This window comes from Schistocerca cancellata, chromosome 4 (genome assembly GCF_023864275.1).
Source record: "Schistocerca cancellata isolate TAMUIC-IGC-003103 chromosome 4, iqSchCanc2.1, whole genome shotgun sequence".
Classification (NCBI taxonomy): domain Eukaryota; kingdom Metazoa; phylum Arthropoda; class Insecta; order Orthoptera; family Acrididae; genus Schistocerca; species Schistocerca cancellata.
Genome location: NC_064629.1, coordinates 446,427,262 through 446,454,247, shown reverse-complemented (window position 1 = coordinate 446,454,247; position 26,986 = coordinate 446,427,262). Strand labels below are relative to the sequence as shown.

Here is a 26,986-nt window from a genome sequence, read left to right as displayed (position 1 = left end):
TTTACATTCCAAAGTCCGCCACTAGCATCGTAGACATTTACACGATCTCTGTCACCATGACGAAACTTATCAGTTAGTTACGAAGCCACCGAGGTTCCTGTATAAAGCTCAAACTTTTAGTCTAATTTTAGCGGCAAGAATACCGAGTTTTTAATATAAGAATGTCGTTGCCCTCATACAAGATTCATCCATCTTGTTTATCAGAAACAACTGACTGTCGTCCCACTACCAGAAATCATATCAATGTCTACGATGCTAGTGGCAGTCGGAACGTAAATAACTCGGCGATTTTCCCCGTAGTCTCCCAATACCGAGAACCACCTTCAGTGCGCCACTATCCGCAATTACGGTCAAAATTACTGTTGCACATACGAGGTGTGTTCATAAAGGAATGGGAATTTTGTAATCTCACTTGTTATATTAGTCCGATTCATGCGATTTTTTTTCGTTGCTGAGTCGGCAGACAAATCCATCTGTACAGTGTTAGTTAGACATATCGTATACGAGGGTTGTCCAGAAAGTACCAGGTGATCAAAAAGTCAGTATAAATTTGAAAACTTAATAAACCACGGAATAATGTACAGGGTGTTTCAAAAATGACCGGTATATTTGAAACGGCAATACAAACTAAACGAGCAGCGATAGAAATACACCGTTTGTTGCAATATGCTTGGGACAACAGTACATTTTCAGGCAGACAAACTTTCGAAATTACAGTAGTTACAATTGTCAACAACAGATGGCGCTGCGGTCTGGGAAACTCTATAGTACGATATTTTCCACATATCCACCATGCGTAGCAATAATATGGCGTAGTCTCTGAATGAAATTACCCGAAACCTTTGACAACGTGTCTGGCGGAATGGCTTCACATGCAGATGAGATGTACTGCTTCAGCTGTTCAATTGTTTCTGGATTCTGGCGGTACACCTGGTCTTTCAAGTGTCCCCACAGAAAGAAGTCACAGGGGTTCATGTCTGGCGAATAGGGAGGCCAACCCACGCCGCCTCCTGTATGTTTCGGATAGCCCAAAGCAATCACACGATCATCGAAATATTCATTCAGGAAATTAAAGACGTCGGCCGTGCGATGTGGCCGGGCACCATCTTGCATAAACCACGAGGTGTTCGCAGTGTCGTCTAAGGCAGTTTGTAGCGCCACAAATTCACGAAGAATTTCTAGATAGCGTGATGCAGTAATCGTTTCGGATCTGAAAAATGGGCCAATGATTCCTTTGGAAGAAATGGCGGCCCAGACCAGTACTTTTTGAGGATGCAGGGACGATGGGACTGCAACATGGGGCTTTTCGGTTCCCCATATGCGCCAGTTCTGTTTATTGACGAAGCCGTCCAGGTAAAAATAAGCTTCGTCAGTAAACCAAATGCTGCCCACATGCATATCGCCGTCATCAATCCTGTGCACTATATCGTTAGCGAATGTCTCTCGTGCAGCAATGGTAGCGGCGCTGAGGGGTTGCCGCGTTTGAATTTTGTATTGATAGAGGTGTAAACTCTGGCGCATGAGACGATACGTGGACGTTGGCGTCATTTGGACCGCAGCTGCAACACGGCGAACGGAAACCCAAGGCCGCTGTTGGATTACCTGCTGCACTAGCTGCGCGTTGCCCTCTGTGGTTGCCGTACGCGGTCGCCCTACCTTTCCAGCACGTTCATCCGTCACGTTCCCAGTCCGTTGAAATTTTTCAAACAGATCCTTTATTGTATCGCTTTTCGGTCCTTTGGTTACATTAAACCTCCGTTGAAAACTTCGTCTTGTTGCAACAACACTGTGTTCTAGGCGCTGGAATTCCAACACCAGAAAAATCCTCTGTTCTAAGGAATAAACCATGTTGTCCACAGCACACTTGCACGTTGTGAACAGCACACGCTTACAGCAGAAAGACGACGTACAGAATGGCGCACCCACAGACTGCGTTGTCTTCTATATCTTTCACATCACTTGCAGCGCCATCTGTTGTTGAAAATTGTAACTACTGTAATTTCGAAAGTTTGTCCGCCTGAAAATGTACTGTTGTCCCAAGCATATTGCAACAAACGGTGTATTTCTATCGCTGCTCGTTTAGTTTTTATTGCCGTTTCAAATATACCGGTCATTTTTGAAACACCCTGTAGATAGAGAGGTAAAAATTGACACACATGCTTGGAATGACATAGGGTTTTATTAGAACCAAAAAAAAACAACAAAGTTCACAAAATGTCCGACAGATGGCGCTAGACAGCAAAACGTAACTGCTACCGTGACAGGTGAGAGGTACACCGATATGTTACAGAATCGCATCATCCCCAGCCTGGATGATAAACACCTGCTGGAACGTACAATGTTTATGCAGGATGGCGCTCCACCACATATTGCTAGACGCGTGAAAGATATCTTGCGCGCGTCGTTTGGTGATGATCGTGTGCTCAGCGGTCACTTTCGTCATGCCTGGCCTCCCAGGTCCCCAGACCTCAGTCCGTCCGATTATTGGCTTTGGGGTTACCTGAAGTCGCAAGTGTATCGTGATCGACCGACATGTTTAGGGATGCTGAAAGACAACATCCGACGCCAATGCCTCACCATAACTCCGGACATGCTTTACAGTGCTGTTCACAACATTATTCCTCGACTACAGCTATTGTTGAGGAATGATGGTGGACATGTTGAGCATTTCCTTTAAAGAATATCATCATTGCTTTGTCTTACTTTGTTATGCTAATTATTGCTATTCTGCTCAGATGCAGCACTATCTGTCGGACATTGTTTGAACTCTTGTATTTTTTTGGTTCTAATAAAACCCCATGTCATTCCAAACATCTGTGTCAATTTGTACCTGTCTATCTACATTATTCCGTGATTTATTCAGTTTTCAAATTTATACTGACTTTTTGACCACCCAGTAAGTTCCGATCGGTCGCGAAATGGACACCACAGTGAAAACCCGATGAAGCTTTGCACAGATGTGTTGGGTAGTGTCTCTAGTATGGTCGTTGATCGCATCAAGACGCTCTTTTCAGTTGTGAGCGCACTGTGAGCGAGTAAACGTGACTAGAACAACGATGTCTCCCACCAAGTGGGAGGGCCTGATGAGAGGCTTCGCCTTAATGAATGCAGCCCACCTAACATAACTGCCACGCACTTTCTTCTTCATGGCAATTCTTAGCCGCTCTCTGCGGGGCAGTGAAAACGCTCCTGCAGCCTTTTCGATGGGAAGTGTTCGATCACCCGCAACACAGCCATAATTGGCTCGTCCTGAGTATCATCTCTGTTCACATGAAACGCTGGATACGAAGACAACACTTGGGCGCAGGCTACGCGCTATAGACCAGCGTAGAGAATTATCGGAAAGCACAGGCGGCTGCCTTCTATGACGATCGGATCTTACCTTGTGGACAACCCTCGTATTTAGTCTGTTGTCAGTTCTCGAAATGATTACATTTGTTTTGGTAGCACCGACGAGTATTTATTTTGTATAGGAACGAATGGGTGCTTTTTATTAAATTTTTCAATTATATCGGAATAAAGTGTAGCAAAGTTTTAGAAATGTTAAATATTTATTTTTTGTGAATCTATTATGAACAAAGCATTGGTTTGCGAGTGGCATAAGCGTTTCGAAAAAGCCCCTGGACGCCTCAGCATATCATCAGACAGTAGAATCGACGAAAATTGAAAGAAATTATTATGAACGATCGCCGAGGCATAGTCATAGAAACTAAGAACGAAGAAACCCCGAAATGTGCGGACAAATGTGACGATTCCACTGTGGTTTTCGATTTTAAAGGAATAGTACACCATGAGTTCTTGCCACAAGGTCGAATGATCAATACAGAGTACTACTTACAAGTTCAACACTATTTAATTGAAGCAATCCGAAAAAAAATCCGGATTTGTGACAAAATTATTCATGGCTTTTGCACAATGATAGTGCACCTGCTAATACTTGCTTGTTTTTCACGAATTTTTGGCCAAAAACCATATCGTCCAAGAAGGCAAAGAAAGTTGCTGATGGGGCTAAGGACTGTCTTGACTTCAGGGGCCCAGGAATTTCACAATATCCACTGTCAGTGGCTAACCAATCCGTACAGTTTCCGAGCTTTGTGGAGAATACAACGGGCCATTGAAATTCCTGGTGTAGTAATACCTGGGGTTGTTGAGCACAATGTAAAAAATGAACACAAATTTTTGTTTCATAAAATAAGAGACTGGTAGTACCTGGCAGCGGCAGCAGCTGCGGCGGCTGGGTCGCAGGGCACGCACTGCTCTATGGCCTTGACGAGGTCGTCGCCGCAGCGGCGCAGCACGAGCTCCAGCACGGAGCGCTTCTTGTGAGGGAACAGTTTGGCCAGCAGGTCCAGCGAGCCGGCCGCCAGAGGCCGCTGCGCACCGCTCTTGGCCGCCCCCGCAGCCACCGCCGCAGCCGTCGTAGCCGTCGCCGTCGTAGCACCCTCGCCCCCGCTGCCGCCGCTGCTGTCGCCACCGTCACTGCCTTCTGTGGATATGAGAGGCGCTTCTCATTTCCTGTTCTCCAGCTACATCTAACCGAAATGACTAGTACGGGCTCGATAAATATGTAGGTGCACTGATCAGCTAAAAAATTATGACCACCGACCTACTATCGATATAAGCCCGTCTATGGGATAGCAGAATCACCTAGCGAGGAATGACTGCTAGTCAGACACACGCACGGTGCATGTAGTATCAGTGAGCGTACTGTCCGTGTGTAGAACGGGGAAGGACAGCGATCTGTCTGAGTTTGACCGAGGGCAGACTGTGATGGCCCGGCGGCTAGGCACGAGCACTTCGGAAACTGCACGACTTGTCGGGTGTTCGAGGAGTGCTGTGGTGAGTGTCCTTAAAACGTGGTGAAATCAAGATGAAACCACATGCAGACGTCGCGGAGTTGGGCGGCCACTCCTCATTACAGATGTCGAACGTCGTAGGCTGGGAAGACTTGTAAAACAGGACAAGCGGCGAACTGTGGCGAAACTAATATCAGACTTTAATGCTGGGCAGAGTACAGATGTATCTGAACACACAGTGCACCGAACACACCTAACGATAGGTCTCCGTAGCCCACGACCTGTGCATGTGCTAATGTTACCACCACGACGTCGGCAATTACGACTGGAATGGGCATGTGACCATCATCACTGGACGTTGGGGACAGTGGCTGAGCGTTGCTTGGTCTGATGAATCCCAATACCTTTTCCATCACGCCGACGGGCGGGCACGAAACCGTCGTCTTCTAGGGGAACAGCTCCTTGACACTTGAACTGTGGGATGGATACAAGCCGGCGGCGGCTCTATTACGCTCTGGAGGACATTCACATGGGCATCCAGGGGTGCAGTGGAGTTCGTGCAAGGCACCATGACGGCCAAGGAGCAAAGTACACTGGCTGCAGACCACGTAACCCATTCATGACGATCATATTTCCCTATGGCAGTGGCATTCTTCAACGTGATAGTGCACCATGTGACGTGGCCAGGAGTATGATGGAGCGGTTCGAGGAACACAGTGATGAGTTCCAATTGATGTTCTGGCCCCTCAGCTCGCCAGATCTGAATCCGATCGAACACATGTGGGGTGTGATCGAACATGGCGTCAGAGCTCATCGCTCCCCTCCCCGTAATTTACGGGAATTATGTGACTTGTGTGTGCGGACGTGGTGCTAACTCCCTCCGGTGACTTACCAAGGCTAGGTTCAAATGGTTCAAATGGCTCTGAGCACTATGGGACTTAACACCTGTGGTGATCAGTCCCCTAGAACCTAGAACTACTTAAACCTAATTAACCTAAGGACATCACAAACATCCATGCCCGAGGCAGGACTCGAACCTGCGACAGTAGCAGTCGCGCGGTTCCGGACTGAGCGCCTAGAACCGCTAGAGCACCGCGGCCGGCTTACCAAGGCTTCATTGCTTCCATGTCACGATGAGGCTACGCATTTATCCGAGTCAAAGGTGGACATACCAGCTAATAGGTACGTGGTCATAATGTTCTGGCTGATCAGTGCATATTCCGTTCTGCATTGTAGCACTGTTCCAGCACGCTTCGACGAACTAGCTTCGTGGTGTCTATACACCGCATTTGTCATCTAGGCTCAGTTCGACTCTTTGCACAACTGGGCTATAGCCATTGTTGCTGCCAGAGGTGGTGCACTAAATTTCGCACCCTGTTTATCCCTATATGTTAGCGTCTTTAGCAGATTGGTCAGCATATACGGCCCCAATGTGGAGGACCCGAGTCCGATTCCCAGTACTGCCAAGTTTCCTTGGTGGGAGGACAAGTACGGGATGTACTCAGTCTTTTAATGCCAACTGAGGGGCTACTTAACCGAGTAGCAGCGGCCCCACGGTGTGGAACGCCTGCAAAATGGCTGAGAGAGGTGTGCGCTGACCACATGCCCCTCCATACCGCATCCTCATGACGCTACAAGGCACAGGACGACACGACGACCGGTAGACATCCCTTGGGCTTTCACGGCCTGGAGAGGGGCTCGTATATTCCCAACTCTGTGCGTCTCTGTAGATGAATGGTCAGACGGCTGACTGGCATATGAATGACACGGCTTCAATTTCCAGTACTGTCAGCGATCTTACCTTGGTGGGAGTACTGGAGCGGGGGCCACTCAGCCTCGTGGGAGGAGCTACTTGAATGAGAAGTAGCGGCTTCTAGGTCTGCATAGCCGCCAACTTCCGAGAGAGCCGTATGCTGACCCCATGCCCCTTTACACAGCATCCGAACGACGTTAAATGCCAGAGATTTTTTTTTTACACACAACTCATCTAGAAACTTAATGAGGTTTTCCTCCTATTTTACTGTATATGCACAGTAACTAAAATTTCATTTCTTGCTATCCTGCCTGGTGTTGCAATTTTAATGGCCATTGTAGATACTTCCAGGTCCAGTATTTCCACAGTCACCGACCACCGCCCCGCATAGTGCCAAGTTCGCTGGTGCCGGAGGTACGGAAATTCTTGCACTGAATAGCGTCGTAGGCAACAGCTGAAAATTTCAAAATAGAACTTTCGCGAAAACTGCAATAACTGGACGTTCCTGTCCACACCCGGAAATGTCGATCGTCGACTCTGTCGATTTCCGTCATTATTACATGAATCTCTGTCTGTATCTGTCGGTGGCAGCTCGTTTGTGGTGATTTCGTTAAAAACTATGATCTCAGATCTGGTGGTGTGTGAGATGAAATCCCTTACAGAAAATAGAAATTTTGTCGTGGAAAAGATTATAACTGGTGCTTACGTAGTTGAGGAAAAATACAGGTAAGCACTAGCTTTGCACCATTCGAAACACTCAAGCCGACCTCTGTGGCCGTGCGGTTCTAGGCGCTTCAGTCTGGAACCGAGGGACTGCTACGGTCGCAGGTTCGAATCCTGCCTCGGGCATGGATGTGTGTGATGTCCTTAGGTTCGTTAGGTTTAAGTAGTTCTAAGTTCTAGGGGACTGATGACCTAAGATGTTAAGTCCCATAGTGCTCAGAGCCATTTGAACCAAGGACAGATGACTGATAAATTTGGTGGAGGCTGCAGTAAATATTGGTAGCGTTTTTTGGGTGTGTCAGTGCAAAAAATAGTTACACCAGCCCACAACACTGTCTACGGCTCTGCAAGGCTACTATCTTAGTACTCTCGCACTAGTCCCAGCTGTGCTGTGGCTGAGCGTCGAAGTGAAAACGCTGTCAACACTGCAGACGAGGGGCAATCAGAAACTTTTAATTATCACCTTAAAAAATGAGGTTAGGGTATTAATTTTGTGTTTGTTTTCGGATATATGTCTGCAGTCCTGGAACACGATGAAACTCCCACTCCGTAGTACCACAGCATGCCGCTACAGTAGTCAAAACAAAATGGCATACCTCAATAATAAGCTAGAGTATAGTTTGGTAATTCGTTTCTGCAATGGAGGGTAACAACGCTGCTGGAATTCATGCTGACTGGTTGGAAGAGATAGGAGCAGTGCACCAACACATGGCATTGCAATTAGGTGGCGCAGACGCTTCCTGTGTGATCAAAGAAATCTGAATGACGAGACTGAAGACTTCTTTCTGTGAAGAACCTGGAGTCGCAAGACAAGTAGAGGTTCTGGCGCTTGAGGACCGTCGTGTCACATTCGAGGCGATGGTGGGAAAAGTGAAAACCAGTCATGGATCAGTTTTCGACGTCTTGCGCGGTATTTTGGACATGACAAAGACTGCTGCCCGCTGGGTTCCGGAACTTCTCACACCCGTTCTAATAGCTTCGGAAATTCTGCAGTTGTGTGGGACTAATCCAGATGCCGTCCTATAGCTGCATAGTCACCATAAACGCGAGCTGGGTGTATCACTATGATCCGTAACAAAGGAGCAGAGGAGGCAGTGGCAACATGTAGTTTCATCACCTCTAAAAAAATAGCGAACATCCAATCGTCATGGGGTAAGCTGATCTTTAGTGATTTTGGGATTGCTACAGTGAGGTGCTAACCGATAAGCGGTATACAGTCTCAGCAGCATACTACCCAAATCACTTGAAGAGGTTACGGAGGTTGGAAAGATGAAACCTGACGGGAAGTAGACCAAGGGGATGTTTTTACTCCACGGCAACGCTTCAGCTCATTCAGAACAGGACACAGAGACACATACTGTTTCTCTGGGTAATTAAATGTTGCCTGGCCCCCTACTCTCCTGACATGGCATCCAGTGACTTCTTCTTCTTCCCTCAGATGAAGAAACCATCGCGTGAGAGGCTTCCCAGAATGACGACGAGGTGATTTTCAATGTGCACAACCAAAATGTAGACTTCTAGAACTAAGTCATCCATCGGTGGTAAAAGTGTGTTACACTGAAATGTAAAATATCTGCATCTACATCTACATATATACTCCGCTAGCCACCAAGCGGTGTGTGGCGGAGGAGAAGGTCTAACACAATCACCAAGGTTCGTGGTCACAGCTTGAAATTTTATTTTTGCTGTGATACTTAAAACTAAATTGCTACCCAGTGTAGGTCAAAACCATATAGGATGCTGGTACCGACACACTGACAAGGATTTAGGGAGTAACTGTGGTTATCTCCACTTGAGAAAAGAAGAAATGAAGAAAGAACACGTACCTGCGGAGGGCTCGCTCTGGGGAGCCGTGGTGCTCATGCCGAAGATGGGCCCCTGCGGCAAGAACCCGTACTCGGCGCCAGTCGTCACCGCCACCAGCCCCAGCGCGATCGCGTCCTCGGCCGCCTGTTGCCGCTTCAGCGCCACCTGCACGACCACCAAACATAGTGCGCTGTAGCCAGGGTAGCAGAGTGCATGTTCCTCGCCCTCACGAGCTGCATTTACCACGACAGTATCAACAGATGCGAACAAGGTGGGAAACTAATGTTCATAGAGGAAATGAAGCACGCCACTTAAAATGACCGTTAACATTTCCCCTGAAATCGTAATTCTGTTACCTGTATTGGAAAGGTGTACTCCCTGCTTCCAATAGGCAAGGGATTCGAAAATAATGAAAAGCAGTGCATTAGGGCTTGTAATGAAACTGGATGTTGTCTACATTTATCTTGGCTTAAAGGCGTATCTCAAGAGAGACAGTTGACAGAAATAATGGTAAGTCATTTATACCATAGTTTTTTTTTCATTTGAGTTTTCTGAGTACTCTGACATCTTTTATACACATTCTATAGTATTATTCACTCTCAAAAACAATTATTAGCATCATTTACAGAGGATATACACTGATGGAAAAAATAGCAACGCCAAAAAATAATTAATGTACAGTAACGAAATTTCGGGAATACGTGCGTCTAGATAACCTACAGTCCTGGAAATGGAAAAAAGAACACATTGACACCGGTGTGACTGACCCACCATACTTGCTCCGGACACTGCGAGAGGGTTGTACAAGCAATGATCACACGCACGGCACAGCGGACACACCAGGAACCGCGGTGTTGGCCGTCGAATGGCGCTAGCTGCGCAGCATTTGTGCACCGCCGCCGTCAGTGTCAGCCAATTTGCCGTGGCATACGGAGCTCCATCGCAGTCTTTAACACTGGTAGCATGCCGCGACAGCGTGGACGTGAACCGTATGTGCAGTTGACGGACTTTGAGCGAGGGCGTATAGTGGGCATGCGGGAGGCCGGGTGGACGTACCGCCGAATTGCTCAACACGTGGGGCGTGAGGTCTCCACAGTACATCGATGTTGTCGCCAGTGGTCGGCGGAATATGCACGTGCCCGTCGACCTGGGACCGGACCGCAGCAACGCACGGATGCACGCCAAGACCGTAGGATCCTACGCAGTGCCGTAGGGGACCGCACCGCCACTTCCCAGCAAATTAGGGACACTGTTGCTCCTGGGGTATCGGCGAGGGCCATTCGCAACCGTCTCCATGAAGCTGGGCTACGGTCCCGCACACCGTTAGGCCGTCTTCCGCTCACGCCCCAACATCGTGCAGCCCGCCTCCAGTGGTGTCGCGACAGGCGTGAATGGAAGGACGAATGGAGACGTGTCGTCTTCAGCGATGAGAGTCGCTTCTGCCTTGGTGCCAATGATGGTCGTATGCGTGTTTGGCGCCGTGCAGGTGAGCGCCACAATCAGGACTGCATACGACCGAGGCACACAGGGCCAACACCCGGCATCATGGTGTGGGGAGCGATCTCCTACACTGGCCGTACACCACTGGTGATCGTCGAGGGGACACTGAATAGTGCACGGTACATCCAAACCGTCATCGAACCCATCGTTCTACCATTCCTAGACCGGCAAGGGAACTTGCTGTTCCAACAGGACAATGCACGTCCGCATGTATCCCGTGCCACCCAACGTGCTCTAGAAGGTGTAAGTCAACTACCCTGGCCAGCAAGATCTCCGGATCTGTCCCCCATTGAGCATGTTTGGGACTGGATGAAGCGTCGTCTCACGCGGTCTGCACGTCCAGCACGAACGCTGCTCCAACTGAGGCGCCAGGTGGAAATGGCATGGCAAGCCGTTCCACAGGACTACATCCAGCATCTCTACGATCGTCTCCATGGGAGAATAGCAGCCTGCATTGCTGCGAAAGGTGGATATACACTGTACTAGTGCCGACATTGTGCATGCTCTGTTGCCTGTGTCTATGTGCCTGTGGTTCTGTCAGTGTGATCATGTGATGTATCTGACCCCAGGAATGTGTCAATAAAGTTTCCCCTTCCTGGGACAATGAATTCACGGTGTTCTTATTTCAATTTCCAGGAGTGTATTTAAGTGATTAACATTGCAAGATCACAGGTTAATGGAAGTGCGACATAAGTCATTGCAAATGTGAAATGCTGGTACATTCTAACGGGTGTAACCGCCAGAATGTTGAATGCATACATACGTATGTGCGTGCAATGTGTTGTACAGGTGCCATATGTCAGTTTGCGGGATGGAATTCCATATCTGTTGCACTTAGTTGGTCATAACAGAGACGGTTATTGCTGTTTGTGGGTAACGCTGGAATCGTCGTCCGATGATGTCCCATATGTGCTAGCTTAGAGACAGATCTGGTGATCTACCAGCCCGAGACAACACGTCGACACTCTGTAGAGCATGTTGAGTTGCAACAGCAGAATGTGGACGAGTGTTATCCTGTTGGAAATCACACCCTGGAATGCTGTTCATGAATGGCAAAAAAAACAGGTCGAATCACCAGACTGACGTACAAATTTGTAGTCACGGTGCGTGGGATAACCACGAGAGTGCTCCTGTTGTCATATGAAATCGCACCTCAGACCATAACTTCAGATGTAGGTCCACTGTGTCTACCAAGCAGACTGGTTGGTTGCACGCCCTCAACTGGCCTCCTTCTAACCAACACACCGTCATCACTGACACCGAGACCGAACCAACTTTCATCAGGATGATGTTTTAGGGCGCACAACAGTGAGGTCATCAGCGCCCGGTTCATCAGGAATCACAACAGACCTCCGCCCTGCCCTGCACTGAGCTCTCGCTCACTCCACTGAAATCGCCAATGGCAGTGGTTTGGGGTCAGTGGAATACACGCTACAAAGCGTCCGGCTCGGTTCTGTCCTTCAGGTAACCGATTTGTAACAGTTCGTTGTGTGAACGTGCTGCCAACTACTGCTCATATTGCTGCTGCAGATGCAGTACGATGCATCAGAACTATACACCGAACATTATGGTCTTCCCGCTCGGTAGTGCCACGTGCCCGTCCGGAGCCTGGTCACCTTGCGAATGTGCATTTTCGAGACAACCTCTGCCAGCAATCGTGCTACATTCCTGCCAAGTCTTTGTGCAGTATCGCGGAAGGGACGTTCAGCTTGTCGTAGACCTATTACACGACCTAGTTCAAACTCGGTACGTTGTTGCCTTAAAGACATTCTTGACTAACATCATCCAGTCTCAAAGGTAAGTAACGTTCACGACTGTTACAGCGTGTATTTAAAGCAAACATGATTTGCATCCTCATAGTGGCATTACTAGCGTCACTCTTACGCGACTGGTGAAATTATAATAGACGTCGTCTTCGGATGTAGAAACAAGCCTCCCACTCCTTCTTGGTAGCGATTTTTTCCGTCAGTGTATAATGCGTTTTTCACGAACAATCAAAAGCTAACATTTCCAGTAAAATTAGATGGCACGTATACCCAACTAAGTGTAATGAATCAAAGGGTGTCTGCAGACGCAGTGCTATATTCGAGGCACCGACGCCGCTGTCAGTGACCTGTGCTGATACAGTACATTCAGCAGCCAGCTGCTCACTCTTTGCCGGCCGCGGTGGCCGTGCGGTTCTGGCGCTGCAGTCCGGAACCGCGGGACTGCTACGGTCGCAGGTTCGAATCCTGCCTCGGGCATGGGTGTGTGTGATGTCCTTAGGTTAGTTAGGTTTAAGTCGTTCTAAGTTCTAGGGGACTTATGACCTAAGATGTTGAGTCCCATAGTGCTCAGAGCCATTTGAACCATTTTTTGCTCACTCTTTCAAACCTCCTTCCGCGAGGCAGTGACCAAGTCCCCGGACGCTGACCATCCTCCGACGAGCTTCTGCGTCACGGAAGAATGCGTCAGTGCTACCTCTACTACATAACTAGTCTCATGACCGGTAGTATTTGTACCTACTGGGCCTGACAGTCATGACCGCACAGTTGGTCTATGTTACAACGCCAACTCTCTGTCGGACGCTGCTATGGAAACACCGACGTATCTATGACACAGGTGCCAACACCGTCTCTGGGCCTCGAACCAGTGTCTGCTGCCTGACTGCCCAGGCTCTCGGCAGGCCTGCACTCTACCGCCAGCGTGAGTCTACTCGTCTGCATCCAACCGTCTCCCCACATTCCGGAGTTGAACTGAGGCCCCCTCAGCCCCGCTGAGGCCTGGTGCAGCCAGCCGTAGCCGTCCATCCTCCAGTGCGGAATTCGGGACGCTGGCCGCCTTCTCTCGGACAACAAACGCTTTGGCCAGGTCTGCTATGGGCTCGGTTAAATCAGATATCCACAGGGCCTGACGCACTACCAGCGGGTGCTCGGTATGCGACGTTGCTGACAAGGCTGGCACTCGTCGAGGTTCCAGAGATCAACAACCGTGGCCAGTAAGACCGAATGATTGTAAATAATGAGTAATAAAGAGCATTTATAACCACGGGCTGCCTTCTTCTGCTGCATACACATTCGTCTCTGGTAGATAATCTCTTGCCCACTCCAAGTCATCCCAGGACCCATCAGATAAGCTAATAACTATAATTTTTCATGACCAGGTTTGATCAGTATATGTCATTTATAATTTTGAATTATTCGAAAACTGACCTTCCATTGCATGTTTTACATTAAGTTTAAAATGAAACATTTCGGGAAACTTATGAAAAATCACGGTATTACTATCATTTTTATAGATTTAAAACTAATTACAACTGGTCACTGCCAGTAATCAATGTAGCTAAAATTACAATATTTCCATAAACTACTTGTGAGAAAGTTGGTATTAGCGCCGCCACCCAAATCAAAATAATTATTTATGTTTAATGTTACTTACATTAGAATTAACGGACTGTAACAAGAAAAGTAGTAACTTATATGTGCAAAATTAACATAATATCTACGAATTAAAGAAAATTAGGTAAAAAATTGATATGTTGTGAAACACTCAAATATTCGAGACCACATATCGTGAGCTCTCACCATGTGTAATTGTTTCGCGACAGTTCCACTGTGTATACTGCGCAGATAAGACATTTAGGTCACGTACTTTGTGGAAAGGATAAAATGGATAATGTTAGCAATATTTGTATGTCACGTACGTTGTGGAAACAAATAAAATTTGAGAATAATTTAAAGAGAAAACGTGAAGCATTTCGTTTATGACAATAACTGAACGTCTTGCAGCGAGTACTTATTTCCTAAACAACTGGAGCATCTAGAACAACGACTGAAGAAGGATGAATCAAATATTTTCAGATAAGTAGAAAGATTTTTCAGTTATCTTGATCCCAAGATTGTTTATTGTTCTAATTATCTTTAATATTCAAGCTACTTCGTTTGGATGCATTCACGGTGGGATTATGCGACAAGGAAAACTGTTTTGTAGAGCAGCAACAAACAAATAGGGTGAGGAAGTTTAGAGCCTCTAATGCTACCCCTGGTTCTCTGATAATGTACGCCAATAAGGGTCCTGGGATTTCCCAAAAGATAATGGGCATGACCTTTTCAGTGAATACATGTCTCTTGGCTACTTTTCGGCCACGATGAGTACCTCGATTCCATCGATTCTTATTCACTGGTTCGTAATGATATACACTACTGGCCATTAAAATTGCCACACCAAGAAGAAATGCAGATGATAAACGGGTATTCATTGGACAAATATATTATACTAGAACTGACATGTGATTACATTTTCACGCAATTTGGGTTCATAGATCCTGAGAAATCAGTACCAAGCACAACCACCTCTGGCCGTAATAACGGCCTTGATACGCCTAGGCATTGAGTCGAACAGAGCTTGGATGGCGTGTACAGGTACAGCTGCCCATGCTGCTTCAACACGTGACCATAGTTCAGCAAGATTAATGACTGGCGTATTGTGAAGAGTAGTGACTGGCGTATTGTGACGAGCCAGTTGCTCGGCCACCATTGACCAGATGTTTTCAATTGGTGAGAGATCTGGAGAATGTGCTGGTCAGGGCAGTAGTCGAACATTTTCTGTATCCAGAAAGGCCCGTACAGGACCTGCAACATGCGGTTGTGCATTATCCTGCTGAAATGTAGGGTTTCGTTGGAACGAATGAAGGGTACAGCTACGGGTCGTAACACATCTGAAATGTAACGTCCACTGTTCAAAGTGCCGTCAATGCGAACAAGAGGTGACCGAGACGTGTAACCAATGGCACCCCATACCATCACGCCGGGTGATACGCCAGTATGGCGATGACGAATACAAGCTTCCAATGTGCGTACACCGCGATGTCGCCAAACACAGATGCTACCATCATGATGCCGTAAACAGAACCTGGATTCATCCGAAAAAATTACGTTTTGCCATTCGTGCACCCAGGTTCGTCGTTGAGTACACCATCGCAGGCGCTCCTGTCTGTGATGCAGCGTCAAGGGTAACCGCAGCCATAGTCTCCGAGCTGATAGTCCATGCTGCTGCAAACGTCGTCGAACTGTTCGTGCAGGTGGTTGTTGTCTTGCAAACGTCCCCATCTGTTGACTCATGGATCGAGACGTGGCTACACGATCCGTTACAGTCATGCGGATAAGATGCCTGTCATCTCGACTGCTAGTGATACGAGGCCGTTGGCATCCGGCACGGCGTTATGTATTACCCTCCTGAACCCACCAATTCCATATTCTGCTAACAGTCATTGGATCTCGACCAACGCGGGCAGTAATGTCGCGATACGATAAACCGCAATTGCGATAGGCAACAATCCGACCTTTATCAAAGTCGTAAACGTGATGGTACGCATTTCTCCTCCTTGCACGACGCATCACAACGTTTCACCAGGAAACTTTCCTCATGTCAGCACGTTGTAGGTGTCGCCACAGGCGCCAACCTTGTGTTAATGCTCTGAAAAGCTAACCATTTGCATATCACAGCATCCTTTTCCTGTCGGTTAAATTTCGCGTCTGTAGCACGTCATCTTCGTGGTGTAGCAATTTTAATGGCCAGTAGTGTATGTTGATGTGCTCTACGTCTTTAACGAGTCACATGGGAGTGACTTGTAAATTTTCCTATACATTAACAGTGTGTTGAAACTGCTGCTGCCATCGTCGGATGCTTTGAGCAGTAGGAGGTGCAGTGCCTTTCTCTCGGCGAAAAGCATCCCGCATAGTTATAACTGAATTGCACCTGCTGAAACAGAAAGTAAAACGTGTTTTATTCCTGCGTTACCGCCACCTCGAATTGGGCGATCAGCTAGCGAGCTAGTTGCGCCATACAGACCACTACCAGTAACCACAAGAACGGAGAACTTACAACTGGCGCCAAAGTAAACTTTCAGTTCCGATGAATGGCTTAAAATGTATTCCAAGTTTGTATCTTCATTTTTGTAGTAACTATAGTCCACTGAAATCGGATGTATATTTTTGAAATACCTTATTACTGAGTAACGTTACAGAGTGAAAGCGCTCTAACAAGTATGTCCTGAAAGGCCGCGTGCAGAATCGCTGTCTGGGTGGGGGTCTTGGTGTTCGGTTCCTATCTGAGTTAGGAACATGGGGTTAAAAGCTTCTGGTTTAGCCCAGATCAGCGGCCATTTGCATAGTCATTCGAAAATATGTCTTACTACAGCTATATTATACTATATTAAATAAGGTTAGAACGACCAACCGGAACTGGTGTCCAGGCAGATTGTGCAAATCTTTCAGTTCCTTTTGCAAAAGGTTTTAATTGGGTTAATGCTCAGCTAATGCTCAGCTAATGGCACCATTTTTACGTACACCATTCGGATTTTACGTGCAAAAACACTCAAAAAACACGTTTTCTGGGAGGTTTTGAAGCGCCCCACTTCCACTTTAAAATTGTACTAATTGGATAAAGTCAAAACAAATTTTATTTATCCAATAATCTTTATCCGTTGTCGCGATACGATGGTTGAAAGTCAAGATAAATTTACCACGTAAAATTAGTTTTTACGTGAGCTGAATGCTCGGAAATGGTTTAAAGTGAATGAGGTGAATAAAAAATGCATTCTTACGACAAAATTGAAAACACTCTCTCCAAAATCTAGCTTCATTCGAATGTTACGTGCAAAAAAAACATTTTCGTGGTTTTTTTTACGCGTGACATTTCTGTGCTTCAGAACCTTGGGAATAGGTTCAAATTTTGTGAGAAAGTAGACATATAATGTAATTAATGGTCGTCCTGTTGATTTTGAAAGCTTTATTCGTAGCCACGATATAAGAAACATGGTTCGAAAGACAATAAAAACCATACCAGATCAGTTACCGCCCGAGTCAACAAAAATCTAAATCGACAGCCAAGCTATGGCGGTCTAATGTCTAAATTATGCTAGAGTGTAAGTTGGGAACCAGAATGAAAAATGCTCCTATCATAGAACAAAAAAAGGCGAATATGTCCTGGGCAGGGTTGGCGACGTAAAAGAAGGGAAGTAGCTTTTCGACTTATCAAGCAGCTTTAAAGATATTTAAATCATAACATCTTGACTTATTGGCGCTTTTCTATGGATTAACCCTACTTCCCCAACGCACTGAGCTCTCTTAGCTCCAGGGTGTTGGCACACCTGCATCTTGCAATTCATAGGCTAAAGTCCCTGATCCTGTGACCCAAAATCCAAAGGTTCGCCAGTCAGAGTAAACAACATATAAAATTATGTGTCTTAGGAGGGTACATATAGCAACTAAAAAAGTTTTTCTGGAGGGATACAATTTCTGGTGGTTGATTTGTTCCTGAGGGGACTCTAAAACAATTTCTTTATTTCTGGGGGTAGGTTGATTTTTTTCCTCGAGGGGACCATTTCTCCCCAAAACCTATACCCTCTTTCATGTATGGTGAGGGGTGTAAGAAATAGGAAGTATCCGAGAGTTGGAGTGCATCTATAATAGGAAGTATTCCAGAGTGAGGATGTATGCATTCTAAACTTTAATGACACGTTGTGTCATATTAAACGACATGACAAATGCCATATTGGATTCACAACGATGTGTTTCGTGTTCTATGACATGCAAACATGTATCATGTTACTTCACTTGATATGATGCATTATATTACATGACATGGGTACTAATACTGGCAAGTAAAAAAGCGCGAATATGTCAAGATGTTTTGATTTAAATGTCTTTGAAGCTGCCAAATGAAGTCGAAAAGCAGATCCCTACTTTTACATCCTCAGCTCTGTCTAGGACATATTAGTTTTTTTTGTGCTATGATAGGAACTTTTGCATTCTGGTTAATATAATTGTATTTCAGCCAGCTCCCTTTCGTTGCGCATCGCCTGTTGCATACAGAAGGTGACGTATATATAGGCACATAGATTCAGGCAGATTAGACGCAGGGTTATTTTAGCCACCAGAGCAGTTCGACACTGTCGGACTTTGTGATCGACACTGCAGTTCCTCAGGATCCGCAGACCACCTGTAGCCGTCGTTGGATCTCGTCGTGACGTTGTAGTGATGTACAGAATCCGTTGCGGAGCGTTTATTTTTAGTCGATTTCGTAATGGTTTATGCCGAATATTCCCTGTGTCTCGCAATCTCCTCCAACGCCTTGCAGTGGCCCCAGGTAGCAAATTCAACGTTCCTAAGATTTTGGTCTGTATTTCACCTGCTTCAAGGTTTCAGAGTATTATACCCTGCAAACCACGGGTGGCATATTCGTCACATTACGTTGAAATCTCCACCAAGAAACTACGCAATACTGCTAAATAACCTACAAACATTCTAACATACATTTCTGACATAAGAGCGAAGGAGCAATGATCTGCTTCGTACTTTGACTATGGCAAGTGTTCTGTTTGATTTCCTGAGTTTGGGTGCGCCTTGACGATATGACCTTGGCTGTTAGCAGAGTCGGGGTGTTGAATTCTGATTAGTCATTTTCGATTTTATTGGCGAATGTTGCAGCTTAGTGTATGCATCTGTGAGTGATCCGAACAGGTTTCATACCAAACCGTCGAGCTATTAACGAGCTGGAAGTGATGTTTGATGGAAGAGATGGATTTGGGGGTGATTAATTTAACCTAATAAGTCATTTACTTCCGTGGAAATTTGAAGTGTCGTGGTTTCGGAGTGACTTTTGGGCCACGTAACTTTAAATTGTTACCCTGGTCTGCCTTCGTGGAGAATTCTGCGAAAGTTGCGAGAAATCATTTTGGAGGCAATGCACTAACTGTCTAACCGAGTGGCAGAATCTCGGAAACTTTTGAAAACGGACTGCTATAGGGTACTTATCATTGAAGTTGGGGTAGTAACAATTTTAAGACTGTCAGTGCGACTGTCATTAAGAGTAGCGGTGACAATAATTATTCCGGGTTCGCCGATAAACGCTTCCTTGCAGTTCAGTTGTAAAATACGTTGTCATTTCATTTCATTTATTGCGTATTTAAATATCTGTTACCTAGTATTTTAAAACAAGTTGTACATATTAGAGCTTTCATCATGTAATAACAATTTTTTTCATTATACAGGCACATATTGTTTACAGCCAAGAAAAATCAAAGCAATAATAATTAATTAAAAAAAGTGGAAATGAACACCCACACCAGACTAATTCAAAATAATTTTACTACAGTCACAATTTATCCTGCATTATTCCATTATTGTGAATGAACGTGAATGTATCAGTTTGCATAGAAATGGGAAGCCTATCATCCTATCTCCACATCTGATAAAGAGTTGATTTAGTAGTTGAAGAACTGCACTAAATAATAATGCAAAAGAAATAAGAATAGTTTTTCCTATAACATTTACTAGCAGATGATACTTCGACATCGTGCTTTCAAGACTGCATCGTTACCTACTGAGGGAACCACTTACGAGGATAGCTTGCAATATATTTTTCTGTTAATTTTCCACCACATCAATTAGAATCGCGCCTAATCAATGCTTATGCAGGACTTCGAATAAATTTTTTCGACTAAGAACATCTTCAAATCCGCAGCGGGTGAGATGGCGTAATGCAGACTATGGACTTACCTCAGGGAGGACTCGCGTTTAATGTCTCTTCCACCCATTCTAATTTTCGTTTCCCATGATTTTCATAAATCGCTGAAGGAAAATACCAAATTTTTCCCTTTAAAAACGACATTGCAGATTCCCTTCTCTATCATTTCCCAATCTGAGATTCATTTCCGCCTCCATCGACCTCGTCGTCGGTGGGGCCTTAAACACAAATCTTCTTTTTCCTTTTACTGTTACGATAAACAGATCCATCTACCAGACACTTCCTCACTACATGTTTTGGCACGCCTGCCCAGTCACAGTTGAGCCAATCATATCTCCGTTAATAAATCGTATGCGAATAATTAATATAAGGCACATGACTCTCTACTTCTATGGAATCCGAGGCGTCAGATGCCACACCGGTTCATCACATCAGCTCGACAGCCCCTCACCGGCAGTAACGTCACGTCGGCGAATATGACGGCCGACGCAGGCTCGCCTCAAGTCATAGTCCTCCTCAGACAGACAACATAAATTACCCGTCTCTCCGTCCCCACTAGCGTTCAGTAATGTTGGGACTTCACTGAACCGTTCCTGTAGTAACTATAGTCACTGTCACGGCATCGTTTTCTGTCCTATACCGACCCAGTTACCAGCCTTTATTCCAAATTGTGTGCGTCGGAGAGACATATTGCAGCACCTCCATAAGCCCAAAAGACCATCCAACAGTTGTCAACCGTGCTGGTGGAGTAATGGAAAAGCCTACCTACCACAAAAACTCGTTAACCTCGTGTCCATCAAGAGTGCACGTTGCAGAGCACAATCTATTAAGAACAATGTCCCGCCATTTGGAATGTCCAAGGGACCATCATGAATCTCCGTGACTTCAGTGTAATTATTGTCTTTGAACAAAAGTGTCATATCTGTTCATCTCACTGCGTATTTCTTCGGTTACCTTGTGTACTATACTTTAGCGATTCATTCTATATATGGTCCAAGTTGCTTATTTCTTTCGGTTATCTAGTGTAGTGTAGTGTAGTATACTGTAGCAGTTCTTCCTATGTATTGTCCAAGTTTCATCGAGCTATGTTACTTGACAGTGACACATCATGCAAAAGTCACTGACGTTCTTAAATTTTGTACTCCAGTGCATTTTTATGTCTTCTCTTTCTCAATATTCTCTTTGGCTGTCAGCCTCAACCTTCACCCCTCCTTTTACCGTTATTCGATTGTATTTATTATTTTTCATTAAACGATTTTTTATAATGTGTGTGTCACTCGACCACACATCCAAATCGCTAAATATGTGGACGACACACTAATTTAATGAACCGTAAGTTACATATTAATCTCAATAGTCATTAGCCTCAAATCGTCACAAATATGTTCAGTTCTTTCACATATGCAACAAACGCTAAGCCCACAAGTTGGAAGCAGTCTTATTTCCCTTGTTAATCAATCTTTGAGAGATCAAGTGAGACGGCCACGACATAGAGGAGATACATCCTGTCAGAAAGACAACTCACTGCACGATGTGTAAATGCAATTTCTTATAAAAAAAATTGTAAATCACTTGTCTGCTGTTACTACGAATATCTCCAGCAATCTCATCTAAGGAGAATTAAAAGTTCTGGGCTAAGTAGTAATCATTTTACCAATATGTGCTCTGACAAATTCATGTGATTCCTTATATATTCACATTATATCTATGAAAGTTCAAACTATAGGTTAAGTCATTGCTATTTGTTCACTATGATGTGTCGAAAGCTTTTAGATCATGTCCTCTACTTCAGCTTTTCTTTTCTGAGCGTAGCAAAGTTATCACAGAAAAACCCCTCCTCTGATCCCATTACTGTATTGGCCACAGTCGAGATTCAACAACGCTAAAGTACTGCAATGCCACAGTTTCCTAACTATTGATGCTACTCCAAACTGATCAGTCGAGAAACCAGTAATGTTAATCTTCTTGTATGACATAGCAAACATTACATTTTGAAGTATGAACAGTGGCACTGGCAGAAGCGTAATTGTTTCGGATACGTTGCTGTCATCACTGTAATCTAAAACAAACACTACTGGCCATTAAAATTGCTACACCACGAAGATGACGTGTTACAGACGCGAAATTTAACCGACAGGAAGAAGATGCTGTGATATGCAAATGATTAGCTTTTCAGAGCATTCACACAAGATTGGCGCCGGTGACGACACCTACGACGTGCTGACATGAGGAAAGTTTCCAACCGACTTCCCATACACAAACAGCAGTTGACCGCCGTTGCATGGTGAAACGTTGTTGTGATGCCTCATATAAGGAAGAGGAATGCGTACCATCACGTTTCCGACTTTGATAAAGGTCGGATTGTAGCCTATCACGATTGCGGTTTATCGTATCGCAACATTACTGCCCGCGTTGGTCGAGATCCAATGACTGTTAGCAGAATATGGAATCGGTGGGTTCAGGAGGGTAATACGTAACGCCGTGCCGGATGCCAACGGCCTCGTATCACTAGCAGTCGAGATGACAGGCATCTTATCCGCATGGCTGTAACGGATCGTGCAGCCACGTCTCGATCCCTGAGTCAACAGATGTTGACGTTTGCAAGACAACAACCACCTGCACGAACAGTTCGACGACGTTTGCAGCAGCATGGACTATCAGCTCGGAGACCATGGCTGCGGTTACCCTTGACGCTACATCACAGACAGGAGCGCCTGCGATGGTGTACTCAATGACAAACCTGGGTGCACGAATGGCAAAACGTCATTTTTTCGGATGAATCCAGGTTCTGTTTACAGCATCAAGATGGTCACCGTGTTTGGCGACACCGCGGTGAACGCACATTGGAAGCGTGTATTCGTCATCGCCATACTGGCGTATCACCCGGCGTGATGGTATGGGGTGCCACTGGTTACAAGTCTCGATCACCTCTTGCTCGTATTGACGGCACTTTAAACAGTGGACGTTACATTTCAGATATGTTACGACCCGTGGCTCTACCCTTCATTCGATCCCTGCGAAATCCTACATTTCAGCAGGATAATGCACGACCGCATGTTGCAGATCCTGTACGGGCCTTTCTGGATACAGAAAATGTTCGACTGCTACCCTGGCCAGCACATTCTCCAGATCTCTCACCAACTGAAAACGTCTAGCCAATGGTGGCCGAGCAACTGGCTCGTCACAATACGCCAGTCACAACTCTTGATGAACTGTGGTATCGTGTTGAAGCTGCATGGGCAGCTGTACCTATACACGCCATCCAAGCTGTGTTTGACTCAATGCCCAGGAGTATCAAGGCCGTTATTACGGCCAGAGGTTGTTGTTCTGTGTACTGATTTCTTAAGATCTATACACCCAAATTGCGTGAAAATGTAATCACATGTCAGTTCTAGTATAATATATTTGTCCAATCAATACCCATTTATCATCTGCATTTCTTCATGGTGTAGCAGTTTTAATGGCCAGTAGTGTACTTAGCGTGTTTAACAGTCGCACTCTAGTCGTGCTTTCTTCAGATCTGCAAAGGAATTTATTGGTTCCCTGCCAATTAGTTTGAGCCCTAACTTTTATTATCATTATCAAAACCAGCAGTATCAGGCTTCGTGACATCCGCAGCTAAATACAGCCTTCTCTAGATTTTTCCATGAATTATGGCCTCCAGCTGTACGCCTTTACGTTGTTGCCGCATGTTGCCTAACATCTTATCTGCTCGCTACATGCAGTGAGCGCACGAAATAATAAAGGAAATAAAGACATAGACGTACATTTGTATACACCGCAAGCTTCCTTACTGTGCGCGACTTTGGGAACTTTGTATACCAATGTCATTTCCCTAGTTCCCAGTTCCAGTCGCGAATAGTTAGCGGGAAGAACGATTGCTGGTAAACCTCCGTGTGATTCTACCTTAATAAGTTTTTCGCGATATACACGTAGGAGGATACAATATGGTGGGTGACTCTTCTACGAACGTACGCTCTCGGAACTTTAATAGTAAACTGTACCGTGATGCAGAACGCGTCTCTTGCAGCGTCTGCCACTGGAGTTGGCTGATCATCTCCATGACGCTTTCACACCCACTAAATCAACGTGTAACGAAACGTGCATCTCTTTTTTCGATCTTCTCTATTTCCTCTATCAATCCTATCTGACACGGAACCAAATGGTTCAAATGGCTCCGAGCACTATGGGACTTAACAGCTATGGTCATCAGTCCCCTAGAACTTAGAACTACTTAAACCTAACTAACCTAAGGACATCACACAACACCCAGTCATCACGAGGCAGAGAAAATCCCTGACCCCGCCGGGAATCGAACCCGGGAACCCGGGCGCGGGAAGCGAGAACGCTACCGCACGACCACGAGCTGCGGACGACACGGAACCGGACTGCCGAGCTATATTCAAGTATTGGTCGAACGAGGGTTTCGTTGATGGTTTACATATCCTGAGGTCTCTTCCAATGTATCTCAGTCTGGCGTCTGTCTTATCCGCGATTAATTTTATTTGGTCATTTCACTTTAAATCACTCTGTACTCATACTCCTAGATATTTTATGAAAGTAACTGCTTTCACTGATCTCTCTGCAATCGTGTAATTATACAATAATGGGCACTTACGTCCATGTACTCGCAACACGTTACATTTGTTTATGTTGAGGGTCAATTGCCACTCCCTACACCAAGTGTCAATCCTCTGCAGGTCTTCCTGCATTTTACCACAATTTTCTAGCGTTGCGACAACTGTGTATACAAAAGCATCATACGCTAAAAGCCTCGGGGAAATTCCGACGATATCTAATTGGTCATCTATGTATATTGCGGCAAGTAATCGTCCTGTAACAGTCCCTTGGCGTACGCCCGACGTTACTTTTACGTCTGAAGACTTCTCATCGTCAAAAATGACTGGCTGCGATCTGTATGCTAGAAACTCTTATCCAGTCGCACAGTTGGTCTAATACTACGCACGCTCTGATTTTGTTCATAAGGGCCGGCCGGAGTGGCCAAGCGGTTCTAGGCGCTGCAGTCTGGAACTACGCGACCGCTACGTCCGCAGGTTCGAATCCTGCCTCGGGCATGGATGTGTGTGATGTCCTTAGGTTAGTTACGTTTAACTAGTTCTAAGTTCTAGGGGACTGATGACCTCAGAAGTATAGTCCCATAGTGCTCAGAGCCATTTGAACCATTTTTTTGTTCATAAGGTGGCAGAGATATTATGTGAGCACTTTGATATCGCAGAAACACATCATGTGAAACTGTTGGTGTTAAAGCTCGTATTCCAGTGTGCTATCTCCGTTGCACGAAGAACCTGCATTGTCCCTTTTTTTAATTAATAATGAATTATCTCTTTCAATGATTTGATACGATTCTCCATTTTCTATCTTTCATCATAATAGTGTTCTCTGTATGTCAGTGACTTCCTGCACACCACTGAAATGACGTAGGAGATATTAAGACTTTTATCCATTGTGGATGTGGAACACTGCGACTGTGGTGTGAAAAGGTTTTCAGAAATTACTGCAACCAGTCGCCTTTTATGTAGATGTATTTTATTTAACCATGACCGGTTTCGAGCTGCCTAGCAACTCATCATCAGATGATGAGTTGCTAGGCAGCTCGAAACCGGTCATGGTTAAATAAAATACATCTACATAAAAGGCGACTGGTTGCAGTAGGAGATATTGTTTTTTCCTTGCCCGTTCTTCCACAAATATCTTCACCGAATACGCAAGTACTTTACCTAAAGTCACATAACCTTCTTCAAATTCCGTGAATGTAACAATAATAAGAGATATGGCGCTCTGGACTAGAATTTGGGAGCCACAGGGTTCAATGCCCATTCGGTCAAACAGATTATGCTGGTTTCCCCAAATTACTTCAGATGAATGCTGAGATGGTTGCTTTGTAAATAACACGGCTTCTTTCATTCGCCATTCAAAGCTTGTGCTCCGTCTCTAATGATCTCGTTGTCGATGCTACGTCTCTTGCCTTCCTTTATTCTTCCTCAAGTAAAATACGATAATGTTCTTAATTCGAGTTCCTTGAGTTTAATTGGGAACTAAATTTGTCATTCTAGTGAAAGATCTTTTGAAGGAAGATATAATGACAAGGTTAGTACTAATGGTAACTGTCGGGTGTGTAGCCGAGTTGTTAAAACCTTCTGAGCACAATATTTCAACAACCGATCGAGACGTCTTCTTCAGGCACTGTGAGTGTATTTGTATGCGAGCTGGACCCCAGCCAGACTGCCCAGGCGGTTGAACACCCGGAAGCACATCATTAATCAATCACGGTGAAAATTTTTGGAAATTTGTAGTAAGGTCTTATGGACCAAACTGCTGAGGTCATCGGTCCCCGATCCCTAAGCTCACGCACTACTAAATTTAACTTAAAGTAACTTACGCTAAGGACAACACACATACCCATGCCCGAGCGAGGACTCGAACCTCCAATGGGGAGGGGGCGGGGGGACGCGGACCGTGACAAGGCGCCTTAGACCGCGCCGCCAATCACGGTGACAAAACCTGAGCAATTTAAACCTTAATACTCTTAGCGTCCATCTACAGATACACATCTAACCTCTCGGAATAACCACAAAGTGCTGACATGGGATGCATTACGATTCCCTGCTTTTCCATTCTCGTTGGAAGAAAGATTGCTTTTTATCCTTCTGTGAGAACTGCTGTCAGTTTAATTTCATCTTGGCCGACCCTTCGAGAAGGATATAATATTTAAGGTCTGAAGATGTTCATTGGTTCTGTCCCGCAAGCAAGCTCTTCAAAATTTCCAACTGGGCTTCCGCGAATTATTGGGCGCTTTTCTTCGAGTGTCTACCAGATGCGATTTTTCAGCTTTTCTGCTATACTCACTAACGTGGCAAACAGGTTTGTGGCCATTCGTGTC

At 45.5% G+C, this 26,986-nt stretch overlaps 1 protein-coding gene across 1 annotated transcript in view; it reads right to left on the bottom strand.

Annotated features, from left to right (window-relative positions):
- Window positions 1–4,184: 4,184 nt before the first annotated feature.
- Window positions 4,185–26,986, bottom strand: part of LOC126184244 (doublesex- and mab-3-related transcription factor A2-like) — a 56,030-nt gene continuing 33,228 nt past the window's right edge. The window contains exons 2-3 of the mRNA XM_049926614.1: window positions 9,095–9,243; window positions 4,185–4,383 (exon numbers count right to left, since the gene is read on the bottom strand). Of these exons, the coding sequence (XP_049782571.1) occupies window positions 4,185–4,383; window positions 9,095–9,243 (348 nt within the window). The remainder of the gene's footprint in view (window positions 4,384–9,094; window positions 9,244–26,986) is intronic.